Source organism: Rhizoctonia solani, chromosome 5, assembly GCF_016906535.1.
Source record: "Rhizoctonia solani chromosome 5, complete sequence".
In the NCBI taxonomy this organism is placed as follows: Eukaryota; Fungi; Basidiomycota; class Agaricomycetes; order Cantharellales; family Ceratobasidiaceae; genus Rhizoctonia; species Rhizoctonia solani.
Genome location: NC_057374.1, coordinates 1,659,444 through 1,673,642, shown reverse-complemented (window position 1 = coordinate 1,673,642; position 14,199 = coordinate 1,659,444). Strand labels below are relative to the sequence as shown.

Sequence of the window (14,199 nt, the reverse complement as noted above, 5' to 3'; positions counted from 1 at the left end):
GATGCGGGATTGGTATTCGCGGCGTAGATAAAAAAAAGAAAATATGATTACACGGGGGAGATGAATTTGCAATATCGGAGCGATCGTTGGACCACTCCGATCTGAGAGTGCGGTGCTTCGGATGCACGAGACTCGAAGCGCGGGTGGTGGGTTGGGTTTTGGAGGTCGCGGATTGATTGAGAGTTTGCGACCACGGGAATGTCGGACCCGCACCAACAAGCGCCGCCGTCGCCACCGCCGCTGCAGCCGACGGCGTCGTACATCTACCCTGTGCGGTCGCTGCTGTCGGGGATCCAGCCTGCACCAGAGACGACAGAACAGACGACGAGCACGCACGAGCCATTGGTCTTGCTCGATGGACTCCGCAAGGATGCCCAGATCAGAGCCGACCGAGGTCATACTGCACAGAAGCCGTCGCTGGGTGCACGCAGAGGCATCGGAGAGACCACGCTGCCGATCCAGCGAGGCGGAATGGGTGTCCGTGACGAGTCCTTTTTCAGCGCACCGCTGCCGACCAAGCCCGAGTCGGCCTCTCCTACGTTCTTCACTGCTCACTCTCAGTCTGGTTCTCCCCTTTCCCGCCGCGAGACTATCGATGAGCCCCCGGGTCCACGCAGGGCCGTGAGCGGACTCGAACACAGGCTCAACGATCCAGCACGTCCCTACCCGGCCGAGGGGATGGCATCGTCCGACTCACGCATCTGGAGGCCTCGCCGGCGGCTGATCAGCCGGATCAGGCCGACGGAGGTGTCATTCTCCACGACAGCGTCGACGGAGAGGTCATTCGTCGCAGTGTCCACAAGGGATCCCAGTCAAGCACCACTGGCACCGGCACTGGTCCGGCCGGAACAGGAACAGGCACTGGTACTGGCACGGGAGGAAGTCGAAGCGATAGCAATGCATCTGGCAAACCCCCTGTACGTCGCACCGTCCCTCCACAGCGTGACCCCAGTCGCAGTCAGAGCCAGCAAGGCCAGCTCGCCACTATCGAATCCGAGGCCGTCTCCATCTCGGGCATCTCTGAAGAGAGCCAGGAGCTTGTCACTGTTCGCTTCCAGCATGTCCAGGACGAGGACGGCCATCATGTCGTCGTCGGCCGCGAAGGTCGTTTGACCCGCTGCGAAGACGAGCCTATTCGTGTGCCTGGAGCAGTCCAGGGCTTTGGTGTACTTATTGCTGTCGAAGAGGACTATGAAACCGGCAATTTGGTCGTGCGACAAGTCTCAGAGGCGAGTGCATACTTTATCCTCTATATTTATTTGCTCGCTAACTCTTGTACAGAATGCAGGAGAATTACTCGGTCTATCCCCCAAATACCTTTTTTCCCTCGACTGCCTCACTCAAACATTACCCGACAGCCAAGCAGACATTCTCTGGGACAATGTCCAATTCCTCCACGATCCCGAACTCGACGCATCCGACGCCACCGAGGACTCCCCTCAAGTTTTTCTCCTCAGCGGCTGGGGCGAGCCTGGTTCGTCCTTGAATGACCCCGCCTTTGCAAATAATTCTTCGGGCCGGAGAGAATGGACTTGCTGGTGTGCCGCTCACCGGCCGAGGCAGCCCCAGAAGCAAGCCGAAGGCTCATCCTCAGGTCAGCCTTCCCATCCTCCGTTCCTTGCCCGCCATTATTTCTTATTCCCTTCTCCGGGTTCGGTCTGTTTCCTGGTTTTGATATCTCGATGGTGGTTACCGTATTCATAGACCTATCGGGTTCGAACAAATTCGACGACGACGATGACCCGTTGTCTCCGTTGATTGTACTTGAATTTGAACTCGAGCGCGATATATTTAACCCACTTTACCCGCCATATACACCTGCCCTGGCCCTTGATTCGCCCGGGATAGCCAGTCGCTCGAGTGGTTCTGCAAGCGCGGGTGGTGCCAAATCTGGAACTGGAAGCGGGAGTTCGAGTGCAGGGGTGCGAAGTGCAGGAACAGGGACAGGGAGTGCAGGGGCGGGGAGTGCGGGAACAGGGAGTGCGGGGGCTCGGACCGCGACGAGCGGTGGAACGGGAGGTTCAAGTGTCACCGAGCAAGGCAAAGACAGTAAGTTGGGCCTTGGTCTCGTAGGTCCTTTTCTCATATGCGCGACAGACGCACCAAAGGCAGTCCCGACCGGTACAGGACAAGATGCAATCGAAGGGACGTCTCCCGAGGATGGCAAGACGGGCGAAGTGGCTGGAGAAGGGTTGACCGAGGGAGAAGTCGTTGTTCCCGTCGTTGTTGGAAAATCAGACGATCCGCCGCCCAAAGACCAATCCAAACCGGACGAGACGACCCCCACGGCTGTGCCCACATCCACCCCAGCCCCCGATCAAAGCGAGTCGCCGCTAAAAGGACAAGTCGAGTCTGGGAAAACGTCGGGCCAGTCGTCTGCGACCGTGACCGGACGCCCCGACATCGATTGGGAGAAACGACCAGGGGCGGGATGCACGGCACCGTCACCGACCCGTCCTCGTCTGGCGGGAGAACCGCCAATGCCCAAGCACTGACCGAGGGCGATCTGGACCCGACCGAGCTGCGCGGTCTAGTAGGCGACGACGCATGGTTCCCGTCGCCCGAAGACGTCGTCGAATCCACCACGTCGCGCTCCCGCCCGCTCCGCGCGCTCGAGCGCATGCGCCGGATCACCCGGGACGGACACGGTCCGCGTCGGGGGGGCGCGGGGGCCGGCGGAGTCGGGACCATGGATGTGTTTGCCGTGTTGGCCCAGGTCAACGATCAGTTGGGCTCTGCGCCCGATTTGGAGAGTTTTTTAAAGGTCGTGGTGGGGGTTATCAAGGATTGACCCAGTTTCATCGTGTGTTGGTGTACCAGTTTGATGAGCAGTGGAACGGACAGGTGTGTTGTCCCCTTCCGGCCTAGGGGACCGAGGAAAGACGAGAGAGGGGGCTAATGGGTATGGAAATAGGTCGTGGCCGAGTTGGTCGACTGGAGTCAGACACACGATATTTACAAGGGACTGCATTTCCCAGCTGCGGATATTCCAGCCCAGGTAAGCACGCATGTGTTGTCCTCGCAGTGGGCTGACGTGGAGTTACGTGGGGGTAGGCCCGAGAATTATACACCATCAGTGCGTATACTATATCTGGATTCTGTGCTTGGTGTTAAAAGTCGTGTCAAGACAAGGTCCGGCTGTTGTACGATCGCGGGCAGACGACGGCGAGACTTGTAGTCAGGGATCGATCAGATTTGGAGAGTCCGTTGGTGAGTTTGTGCCATTGTGTGTGGTGGTGGGCCGGGAGGAAGCAAGGAGGGGGGAAGGGGAGCGGGGTAAATCCAAGAGGGAAAAATCTCGAGAGGGATTGCCCCGGAACTTCTCGTTGCCTTTATACCCCTTCGGCTTCGGACGAAAATCAACCTGGGACAACTCCGATAAGGCGCCCGGCATCGGATATGACGTATGATTCGCCCCCTGCTGACCCTTGGTTATTGTTATTTTTTCAGGACATGACACACTCGTGCTTACGCGCCATGAGTCCCATTCACATCAAGTGTATGTGGTTTCGCAACTATACTTTTATGTACCGTGCAACTCAACGGCTTTGCAGACTTGGCGAATATGGGTGTTCGAGCGTCCATGTCGATCGTACGTTGCTTGTTATAGTAGTTGTACTAGCTGATTTTGTTGGCATTTCCAGTCGATTGTGACGTTTGGCCAGCTGTGGGGTCTGATCGCATGCCATTCGTACGGCCCGCACGGAATGCGCGTGTCTTTTCCCGTGCGGCAGATGCTCAGGCTCCTGTCCGACTCGATCTCGCGGAACATTGAGCGCTTGAGTTATGCGCAGCGGTTGCATACGAGAAAGCTGGTGCGTCTCATTTTTAACAAAATGCGGCTTTGATGGATGAGTTTGCTATTCCCTATAGATCTCGACCATTCCGACCGAGCAACATCCGACGGGATACATTGTTTCAAACGCGGAAGATCTAATCAGTCTCTTTGATGCGGATTTCGGTGTACTCGTGATTGGCGAGGGAGCCAAGATTCTGGGTCCCAACGAACATGGACAGGAGACGTTGCTCGTCGCCGAGTATCTGCGCTTGAAACAGTTCAAGTAGGTCTCTTTCTATTTTTCGATTCCACATGCACCCATAATCTCCCCCGTAGTCTTATGCAAGTCTCCCAAGCGGTCAAGACCGACTTTCCCGATCTCAAGTTGCCCACCGGATTAGACGTCGTTGCTGGGCTACTCTATGTCCCGCTTTCGCCCGGAGGCAAGGACTTTATCGCGCTCATGCGTAAAGGGCAGTTGCGAGATGTGCATTGGGCCGGGAAGCCGTTTAAGCCTGGAGCAGGGTCCGGCGCCTTCTTGGAGCCGAGAAAATCGTTCAAGGTCGGTTTTGGTTGTGTGTAGTGGTGAATCCATAGCGAGACTTACTTCTTTCCCCCTATGGACAGGCGTGGAAAGAAACGGTTTCTGGGCGGTGTAGAGCTTGGACGGACGAACAGCTCGAGACGGCTGGTGTGTTGGCACTGGTATACGGAAAGGTGAGGTCCTGCGATGTTTGGCCGGCACAAGAGGCTCATTCACGGTGCACAGTTTATCGAAGTCTGGAGACAAAAGGAAACGGCATTGAAGACGAATCAGTTGACTAATTTATTACTTTCTAACGCGAGTCATGAAGGTCGGTAGCCGTTTCGATGTGTCCGTCGGATTGTACTTATGGGACTGGGGTTTTAGTACGAACACCTCTTAACCATATAATCAAGTGAGTACCAGTTGTGATGCGTAAAGATCAGGCTTGACTTTTATGACTAGTTATCTTGAAATGGCATTGAACGGCCCCCTGGACTCGGAAACGCGCGAAAACTTGGTCAGGTCTCACACCGCCTCACGAGTCAGTAGCGTATATGCGCATGCAACCCCCTTAATAAACCCGTTTTAGAGCCTTCTTTTCACGATCAACGACCTCCTCGATCTGACCAGGCACGAAACCGGAAACGAAACATCTTTCAACGAACCGTTCGATCTGCCAGGCACGATCGAAGATGCTGTCACCCTCTATCGTATCGAAGCGATGCGTCGCCGGATCGGGTTTATTGTCGATACGAGCGACTGCCCGCAAATGGTGACTGGCGATTCGAAAAAGATTCGGACGGTGGTGTCGAATTTGACTGCTAATGCTGGTTTGTACTTTTATTGTCCCTAACCGAGTTGTACTCAAAAGCGATGCAGTAAAGTATACGGAAACCGGACAAATCAATGTTGAATGTCGACGATTCAAGGAGCCTATTGGACTGCGAGATTCGAAAGAAGTGGCGGTTGAGATTGTCGTGGCTGATACTGGGTGTGGAATCTCGAGCGCCAAACTGGAGAGTATCTTCCGTGAGTTTGAGCAGGTCGAATCTTCGATACCGCGATCGGGTGAATCTCAGGGCTTGGGTATGCTTTGACCTCGATACACAAGGCTTGATACTAATTTCGGCACAAGGTTTGGGTCTAGCGGTCGTTGCGCGCATCGTAGAACAACTAGGCGGCCAACTTCGAGTTGACTCTAAGCAAGGCCAAGGTTCCCGCTTCTCATTCTTGATTCCATTTGCTCTTCCCGATGGCTCGTCATCTGAACAATCATTCTCACCTCAATCCGGAAACAACGTCGAGAGGTCTAGGAGGAGCAGTATGGGGTCCGCATACGCATCGGCTGCATCTGCCTCGGTACGCTCAGCCAATAGCCGAATCGAAAGCCTGGTCGAAGCCTTGTCCGCTCCTCCTGGCCACATGTCATCCCCGTCATCCCGTGGCATCCGAGCATCGCCTCCGGGAATGCAGCGACAACCATCCACACAGAACCCTCCTATGGCACGCGTGAGCACACGGCCTGTCAACCCGCCTGCTGGCGTCTTTCCAGTCGAGGGATCCAAGTGGCCGATTCGCGGCGTCAAGATGGACGAATTTGATATGGACAAGCCGTCGGTTGCGGGAGAGAGCCAAGCGCCGGTACTCGAGCAGGCTGCCAATCGGGTCCAAAAGCAACTGGAGGACCATCCGGTGCAGGTTGGGGCTGGGAAAAGAGGCGGAAAGAAGGCGGCTGGATCTAGTGGAGAGAGCATCATAAAATTGAGGATTCTGGTTGTGGAGGTGGGTCGCAATGAATCTCCGAAACACCAAACAATATTGATGCTTTGTTAGGACGACGATACCAATCGTAAAATTTTGTGCAAACGTCTCGCAATGGACGGGCATGAAGTTCTGCACACGACCAACGGACAAGAGGCTGTCCAAAAAGTCGAGGGGGATCGGGAATGGGATTGTGTTCTGATGGATATCCAGTAAGCGTCCATCTATTTTTTGACAGGCTCGCCTAATCCTGCTAAATAGAATGCCCATCTTGGATGGATTCGGCGCTACCAAGGCTATTCGTAAACTCGAGGCTGCCTCTCCCGAAGAAACCTCTGCGATAGCCGCTGACCGTACTTCTATGCGCCTGAATGGACGTATTCCTATCTTTGCGGTATCAGCATCTTTGCGCGAAAAGCAGCGGGAAGAGATGCATGACCTAGGCATGGATGGATGGATCCTGAAGCCCATTGGATTCGATCGTTTACGAACAATCATGAAGGGTATCACCGATCTCGATCAGCGCCAGAAGGACAAATACCAACCCGGAAAATGGGAAGTCGGAGGATGGCTCGGAGAACCGAATCCTATTCTGCGAGTGCCGCATAATTGAGCTGTGGGGGTCGGGGAGAGCTTTTGGGATGAAAGTGGGATCTTTTTCTTGGAGCGTTTGCCGAAACACGTGTGCATATCTGTTCTCTTTTCAACTTTATCATATGCCATTGGTTCTATAGCAATTTCTTTTTACTGAAGCGAAATCTTGTACTGGTACGCTAGATGCTCATTTAGCTGCGATACACGTTTTGTGCAGCTTATTTATCCTGTCACCGAATCAGCCATTTATATCAAGTCTACTGATTTTGAACTTTTGCTCTATTTTCTGCGTGTATCTCTCATTGAGTGCCTCGGCTTCTGACATTGGTGTTGGTTCTCAAAACAAATCGCGTGTGGCTATGTCGTCACGCGCACCCGATTTCAACCACCATTGACGCACCCTGACGAATGATCAATCGACTACCTTACCAATAATTTATGATAACGCTTTTTGATGTGTCGCAATCCTCGTTCTTCCCACCTCAATGTCTCCCATTCCAACTCTCCCACTCAACGACAAGCGTGCTATCCCCGCCATCGCTTTTGGCACGGGGTCTGCTCTGTTTGGGAAAGATGCTACTGCTTACGTTGTGCAGGCTATTGAGGGGGGGTTTAACCATGTTGATACGGCGCAAGTGTATCAAAATGAGGAGAGCGTTGGAGAGGCCCTTAAGCAAGCTTTTGGAGAAGCTGAACTGGTTGGAAAAGACAAGGTTGATATCGAGAAACAGAAGCTTGGGAAGCTCGTTCGAGACGATATCTGGGTCACGACAAAGTATGGCGGACATATTGATGCCGAGGAGGCTCTCGACATTAGTCTCAAGAAGGCGAGCATTCCCCATCCACTAAATAGACGATAGGTTTGTATTGATGAGCTGAATGAACATGCATTTAGCTAGGACTATCCTACGTAGATTTATACCTTATCCATTGGCCCCACTTCGCCCCTGATATTTTGAAGACATGGTCCGAGTTAGAGCGTGCGCATGCTCATGGGAAGGCTAAGCAAGTGCATTTCATGGTACGATTCTCGAAAAGATCTAACCGAAAGACCTTTATCCAGATCTATTGGAGTCTCAAACTTCAGTATTGGTCAGCTCAAGCTCATCATCGAACATGGCAGGATCATCCCCGCCGTAAACCAGGTGATCCATTCTTTAGTATCAGCTTAAAGGATTCTGGCTTATCCAGTTGACAGATTCCGTTCCACCCATACAACTATCATGAACAAGCCGAACTGCTCAAGTTTGCAGAGCAGCATGGGATTAGGATCGAAAGCTACAGCGGACTCACGTAGGTGGTGTACACACAGGAGCGTAGCTAATTGACTCATTTCTGCACATCACAGGCCAATTACTAAACTACCTGGAGGACCCGTAGATGTTGTAATTGAGAGGATAGCGACGCGGCTCGGCCCGAAAGCTACTCCAGCACAGGTTCTCATGAGCTGGATTCGTGCCAAGGGTGTAGTTGTTGTCACGTATGTGTTGGATCTTTAGGCTCACACGTTATCATGCTTGCTGAAACTATTGAAGCACGACTTCGCGAAAAGAACGCATCCAAGAATATCTGGCCACCCTAAGATTGCGTAAGTGGTGCTTCGCTCGGTATATTCGATAAGAACATCTAACTAGAGCCGTCCCGTAGCGCCCCTGACTGAGGAGGATGTGGCTGCAATTGATGAGGCTGGAAAGCACCCTCCGTCTCCAGAACGCAAGAGTGGTTGTGTGCTGGCACAGCAAGAGACATCAGGGACTACTGCAATTGTTGCCATGATCCTAGTTTTGATAGCCTTTTACTTCTTTGTCTGTTAGACAAGAGACAATGTGATTATCTTTGGCGTGTTTTGTTTAGCGAGTGCTCTAAGCTCCCCACAGTTCTAGGATTCAATTGACGTATATGGTACTCTCGGTGTTTCTATATTCGGAAGGTATGCAGATGGCTCTGTGGTGTTCTTTATTATGGATCAATGCACAAAAGAGCACGATAGCAGGCTGTCTAGCCCCTGTCAGAAATTTGTTCAGCTGATTGTCAGATCTATATATGGAGTTTGGCCCGACCCCCCCATGCCTACCTCTCACCTCCTCCCTATCGCAAAGCACGCGCCATGCTCTAGCTTCATATTACAGTTATTCTATTCTAAGATTTATGCGGGTTGCAACAGGTTAAAAGACAATATGTTCAACACAAGGCAGGGCAGCCATATAGTTGGGGCATAGCACAGTGAGCATAACAAATATCGATACGAAGGCTTGTATGTTTACGGGCGTTACGAACTTGAACTACATCCCATGGAGAAAAAGAAGTTAGTACCTCAGATTTGACAAAAAGGGTATATGGTCCTGCGATTATATAAGATAGGTTGGTGAGTCCAAACAAAGGCCGATGTGAGATAAAATACTAACAAATACTACTCGGGCTGCTCTGCAAAATCCGCCGGAGCTCATGAGCGTGAAATAATCAAGAGCCATAAATGAGATCACCAGGAGCGTCTCGTTTAAGCTTCCCGAGCATTTCGGGCTCACGAGCTCCGATGGATTCTGCAGAGTGGTGGCTTAATCAACCGTGTTCATTTCCGATCCAGGTGCCTAGGTGAGTCACATGCTTCTTACCAGTCAGCAGTTCCCGCTCGGTGTCTACCGCCGATGTACATAAGATACAATAGAGCATTCTTCAGAAGTATTTATCGCAGGCATAGCGAGGTTCACAACTGGATCAAAAGAACCTGATGCTACGAATCAAGGTCCACAACACCGTTACACACTGCACACGTGCACATGTAGCTCCCGTATTGGTTTATATATGGACGTGTATTAAAAAAAAAAAAAAACACCGCACATGTACCCGTCATTTTTGAATTCATATTTACGCAGCTACATACCCGCTCACAAACCAAGACCAATCGCGCTAAGAGAGAGTAAGAAAGAGAAAGACAAGAAAACATCGGAGGGTGCGTAAGAGAGGTAGCGAGGCTCGGATACACGCGACGACCACTTCATCGACACCCCGTCGGCGCCTTGCTGCCTTGCCGGCCTGCACTTTTCCTGTCGTTTTCATGCGACATAGACACCCATCGCGTATCGTACAACACTAACCTCGCGTCACCACGCCCTCATCGCGCCATCGTGTCGACATCCCTCCCATTCGGGTAATTCCGCCGATACTTGGACCATGACCTACGAAACGATCGTCAACAAGCCCATCGGTTCGCCTCCTCCGCCGCCTTCCTGTGCACCCCTTCACTTCTTTCTCAATTTCGCTTATTATGTTATACTCATTTATTCTTCTGTTTTGCCTCCGGTCTTTCTCCTGGAGTCTGCAGCCCCTTTGCATGTGTGCACCTTTTGTGCATAAATGTATAAATATGTGTGGAAGGCTCGATCCGATGCCTCTCATCGCTTGCAAATCCAATTTAATTGTAGAATACACTTGCTTCTATTATTACACACTCAAAACTCTCGATTTGTAGCCTTCGCTGCCGCGGTTTGCCTTGCATAGCGTTTACTGCTTAATCATCCGATAACGTTCTGCGAGTCTAACACTTAACCCTACTGTAATATTCTTACACAAACAGCAGCTTGTAGTTAGTAAGCCAAGTGAGCCACCTCAATAAAAACACCGCACGCAACAAACCAAGAGGCACTAATTGAGTAGCATCTAATCAATGCGAGTGTGGGTGGCGCGTGTATGCGTACAAATACGCTCATTAGTGCTATCCAGAATGTATGACCACAAGAGGCATTGTTGAAGGTGTGTATGAGTTCAAATTTTTGATTTATTTATTTGTGTGCCACTACCGGACTAACCAGACTCTGTCTCATTAATTGTAATACATGGTTTATGATGAGCTATACTGTATATTGTTGTCCATATCTAGCGCCGAAACCTAGCAGACTCATACAATATCAGGTTTGAGATTATCTAAACTCATGGTAATCTAGTGTTAAGTTAGAAATGTACCTCTTTCCTTGTAATATTTTGGTCAGTTTTGTCAGTGCTATTGGCCAGGTTGCTGGGACCCGCAGGCGCCAATTCAGGAGTAGGTATATTAGTCTTGACCCTGACTTTGGGCTTGGATCACTCTATACACCTCTGTGCATCTAAATATCTTGTAGCAACCCGTTACTCCCACCACTATCCTGTAGTACACATGCAGACTTACTTAACCCATGTGTATGCACATTTTATTCTACTCATGTAATTATTTGTTGCGCAGCTAGGCAGATATATGTCAATACGTATCCCCTGAGGCTTTCGTACATCATGATCGGGTCATTGTGGTCCGTCTTGATCAACAGGGTCTTTGCCGTACCCAACCCATTTGCACGTGCTTAGAGATTTTAGAAATCGCCCGTTCTTCGCCACACATTTTGAGATCATCAGCCCCTAGCCTGAATGATCAACATTGACCACCCAAGATCTTAGGAGATATTGATCAGTCTGTCTAGGCATCATAGGGGCTCTTAAAGACCCAAGGTATCGACGTAAGTAGTCCCACCCTCCCCATTGTCTGGTCTAGTCCAATTTAGTCATGCCTCCAAAGCATAAACGTACCCACAACTCAAGACCAACAAAGGTTGCCGATAACAGTTCCAAGTTAAATACCGGGCGCAGGTCGACTCGTGCTTCATCTGGGACAAAGAACGCACCGGCCCCTGAGCCCATTCTCCGGGCTACACCTCAAAGGCTGAGCCAAGCCAACTTGGACACACCTTTCCGTCAGTCAACTGCTGGCACCATTCGTACGTCCCCCAAGTCCTACCGCGCTTCCTACGCTGCTCAGAAAAACAAACCATCAACCGCCGAGCCCAAGTCACAGAAGCAGAACACGATGGATATTGAAATTGAGCGTGAGCTGCGTGGCGCAATATTCAAGGACCCGAAATTTATCGACCATTTTCTGTCTGGCGATGATGCGAAACTTGATAGCATCCTTCAGTCTTGCCGCGAAAACAAGAGCCAATTCAAACGCGGCAAATGGTCATTCCCGAGACTGATCTCTCACGAGAACAAGCTATACAAGCCTGTGCTGGATGTACTGAACACAATAAAAAACGCAGTGGATCAAGTACATGGACCTCCCCTCGACTTGGTTCCTAGATCCAACAACAGACCGGCAACAGTTCCAATCATCGATAATCACAAGTATCCCATTTCCTCCGACCTTGCCAATACCGAGAATATCAAGCCAGACCTTGTGCTATTTCAAGACGAGCAGCGTCACTGGGAGAACGTCCGCATGCCCATTGAGGTCAAGAGGTTGGCTCAACACCACAAAGGCGGCATCAAGCAACTGTGTCGGTATGCTCGAGCCATGTTTGTCCACCAGCTACACCGTCGTCACTTATATGCATTGCTGATCTGCGGTCATCATGCAACGTTTGTGCGGTTCGACCGGGCTGGAGTGCTGTACTCAGGTTCTATCAACATGATAGAGCAGTCGGACACGTTCACGCGTGCATTTGCGTCCCTATTGATGTTAGACCGGGTTGACGAGGGGCTGGATCCAGCATTCACGTTTGAACGCAACAAGGCTGGGCGCCTGACTTACTATATTGACCTACCGGAGTCGGAGCTCGACAGGCATTCAGCAGGCTCACTACACAGCAAGAACAAGGGCCCAATATCCGCAATTATGGATCGTCTGCAGCGGTTCAAGGTGATCAAACTACTATGCCACCGACAATGCATCCGAGGCCGCGCAACAATCGTACTGCATATACAAGAAGTACTCAAGTTCGACCAACAAGCAGGCGCAAACCCAGGCCGCAAGGCCAAACAAAAGGCAACAAAGAAAGTTGAGCCTCGAGAGTATGCGCTCAAGCTTATGTGGCGCGACGCAGAACGCACTCCAGAAGGCGATGTGCTAGAGGAAGTCCACGGAATGTTTGGGCTTCCCCAGCACTCTGGTCACTGGGATGTATATATACCTGGCAAGTGTCGATGTGAAAAACAAGCCGAGGGTCGGTGCAAGGAGGCGAAGTGCGTGGACACAACAGTTGAAGTGGATGGGCTAGAGGTGTGTGACAGGATGCAGGACATTGACATACTAGTGCTAGATGAAGAAAATGGCGAAGAGCCTGGTAAGTATTTGCCTCTTTACAGCTTGTGTAAATTGTGATAACTGTCGTATCTTCAATCAGAGGAGGTGAACACAACGGAGCATCATTCGACTCCATTTGTGCGATCCTTGCGCATATACTCGTATGCACTTATGCTGATCGTTGGAGTTGCGCTATGCAAGGCAAAGTTTCCAGAGCATTTCATGACCGTCATTCTGGATGCAATGATAGGTAATGTCAAGTTAATACTGCATGTACGAACAATTACTTATAGATTAGCAGGCTACTGGGGGATGTACAACCTTGGAATCATACATCGAGATGTGAGCGATGGCAATGTGATGATAGTGAAGAAGGGACAGGTGTTTGCTGAGAGGAAGTGGCGGGAACAGACAGAGCTGCCCGTGGCTCCGGAACTAGCTGACTCGGAGAAGAAACTGCGTCAAGTACTGCAGGATCTTGGGCGCCGCGACCCAATGGGGCTACTTTCGGACTTCGACCTGCATGCGCGACACTCTCCGCCTTCAGGAAAGGCAAACTCAGGCCCACTAACTCCTAGAAAGCAAAATGGGAAGGTCATTCGACCGCGCGATGAAGACACAGCCAATGTAAGTGGAAGGAAGCGCCGCAAGAATAACTTGGGCCAGGGTGTGCATATCAAAGCAACAAGTGAGAAAGATGGCCATCAAGGCAAATGCATAAGAAACAGGGTGGTAGATTATCGAACAGTAAGCGGATTGGGCCCCTGAGGCATACGACTGAGCTAAAGAGCCGATTACAGGGCACTCCAGCATTCATGGCTACCAGTGTTCTTTCCGTGCAAGCTGGTGAACGCTATCATCATAGCTTTGTTTATGACCTCGAGTCGTTCTTCTGGGTTATCTTCTGGTCTGTTGCTGCTCACCTGGACAAGAGGGGCGATAATCCAACTGCGGGCGCACAAGTGGTGCTTAACAAGATGAACCAGGACGAATTCAGCTCGATTGCAGAATGGAAAACCACACAACTTCATTATTGCGCACATAACCAAAGCGAACTTATAAAGATCCTAAAAGGGTTTGGTAATGGGTGGGGATCAAGCCTCATCTTCCAAAATGTGATCCTTGGTCTTGGTCGCTTTTTTTTCAGCGCTTTAAATCCAGAGACTTGTCAAAAACTCGAAACCTCACCCGGTACTACTTTCCTTGCTGTCGTGAGCATTATCCAAAACGCACTCAAGGGCGAAACCGATCCCGAGGTGTAATTCGTATTCTATTGTTCACAGTCCAATTTGGCCCTGTATTGACCATACGCTTGGTATATCCGCATTGAAATCGATATGTACTTTTTACTTGCATTTTAAGTTCAGCTCCAGGAGCAAAACGAAAAAAAGGCTATGAACAAAGGAATTAAACTGGTAGATGAAGACAAAAACGAAATACAAAGAACAATACAACGAATGATTGTACATTGCGCGCAGATGGCGTAGTTGGTTATGA

The 14,199-nt window shown here is 50.8% G+C and overlaps 4 protein-coding genes across 4 annotated transcripts; all 4 read left to right on the top strand.

The window, feature by feature from the left end:
* Positions 1–198: 198 nt before the first annotated feature.
* Positions 199–6,678, top strand: RhiXN_09337 (protein-histidine kinase; the record flags this gene model as incomplete). The annotated part of the gene is made up of 24 exons (XM_043329153.1): positions 199–917; positions 959–1,211; positions 1,282–1,651; positions 1,705–2,049; positions 2,098–2,374; positions 2,425–2,770; positions 2,821–2,844; positions 2,915–2,998; positions 3,055–3,076; positions 3,128–3,210; positions 3,451–3,499; positions 3,555–3,592; positions 3,645–3,815; positions 3,874–4,061; positions 4,115–4,340; positions 4,406–4,495; positions 4,548–4,632; positions 4,689–4,716; positions 4,767–4,845; positions 4,894–5,134; positions 5,184–5,390; positions 5,440–6,086; positions 6,138–6,277; positions 6,327–6,678. 24 exons carry the CDS (start codon positions 199–201, stop codon positions 6,676–6,678), a joined length of 5,064 nt encoding a protein of 1,687 aa, XP_043180599.1.
* A 466-nt stretch (positions 6,679–7,144) lies between these two features.
* RhiXN_09336 (aldo/keto reductase family protein) lies at positions 7,145–7,519 on the top strand (the record flags this gene model as incomplete). The annotated part of the gene is made up of 1 exon (XM_043329152.1): positions 7,145–7,519. One exon carries the CDS (start codon positions 7,145–7,147, stop codon positions 7,517–7,519), a length of 375 nt encoding a protein of 124 aa, XP_043180598.1.
* Positions 7,520–7,645: 126 nt separating this feature from the next.
* Positions 7,646–8,473, top strand: RhiXN_09335 (aldo/keto reductase family protein; the record flags this gene model as incomplete). Its single annotated transcript, XM_043329151.1, has 5 exons — positions 7,646–7,804; positions 7,858–7,952; positions 8,008–8,139; positions 8,195–8,247; positions 8,307–8,473. The coding sequence occupies 5 exons, from the start codon at positions 7,646–7,648 to the stop codon at positions 8,471–8,473; spliced, it is 606 nt and encodes a 201-aa protein (XP_043180597.1).
* A 2,717-nt stretch (positions 8,474–11,190) lies between these two features.
* RhiXN_09334 (Tyrosine kinase specific for activated) lies at positions 11,191–13,964 on the top strand (the record flags this gene model as incomplete). The annotated part of the gene is made up of 4 exons (XM_043329150.1): positions 11,191–12,742; positions 12,803–12,952; positions 13,004–13,449; positions 13,503–13,964. The coding sequence occupies 4 exons, from the start codon at positions 11,191–11,193 to the stop codon at positions 13,962–13,964; spliced, it is 2,610 nt and encodes an 869-aa protein (XP_043180596.1).
* Positions 13,965–14,199: the final 235 nt, after the last annotated feature.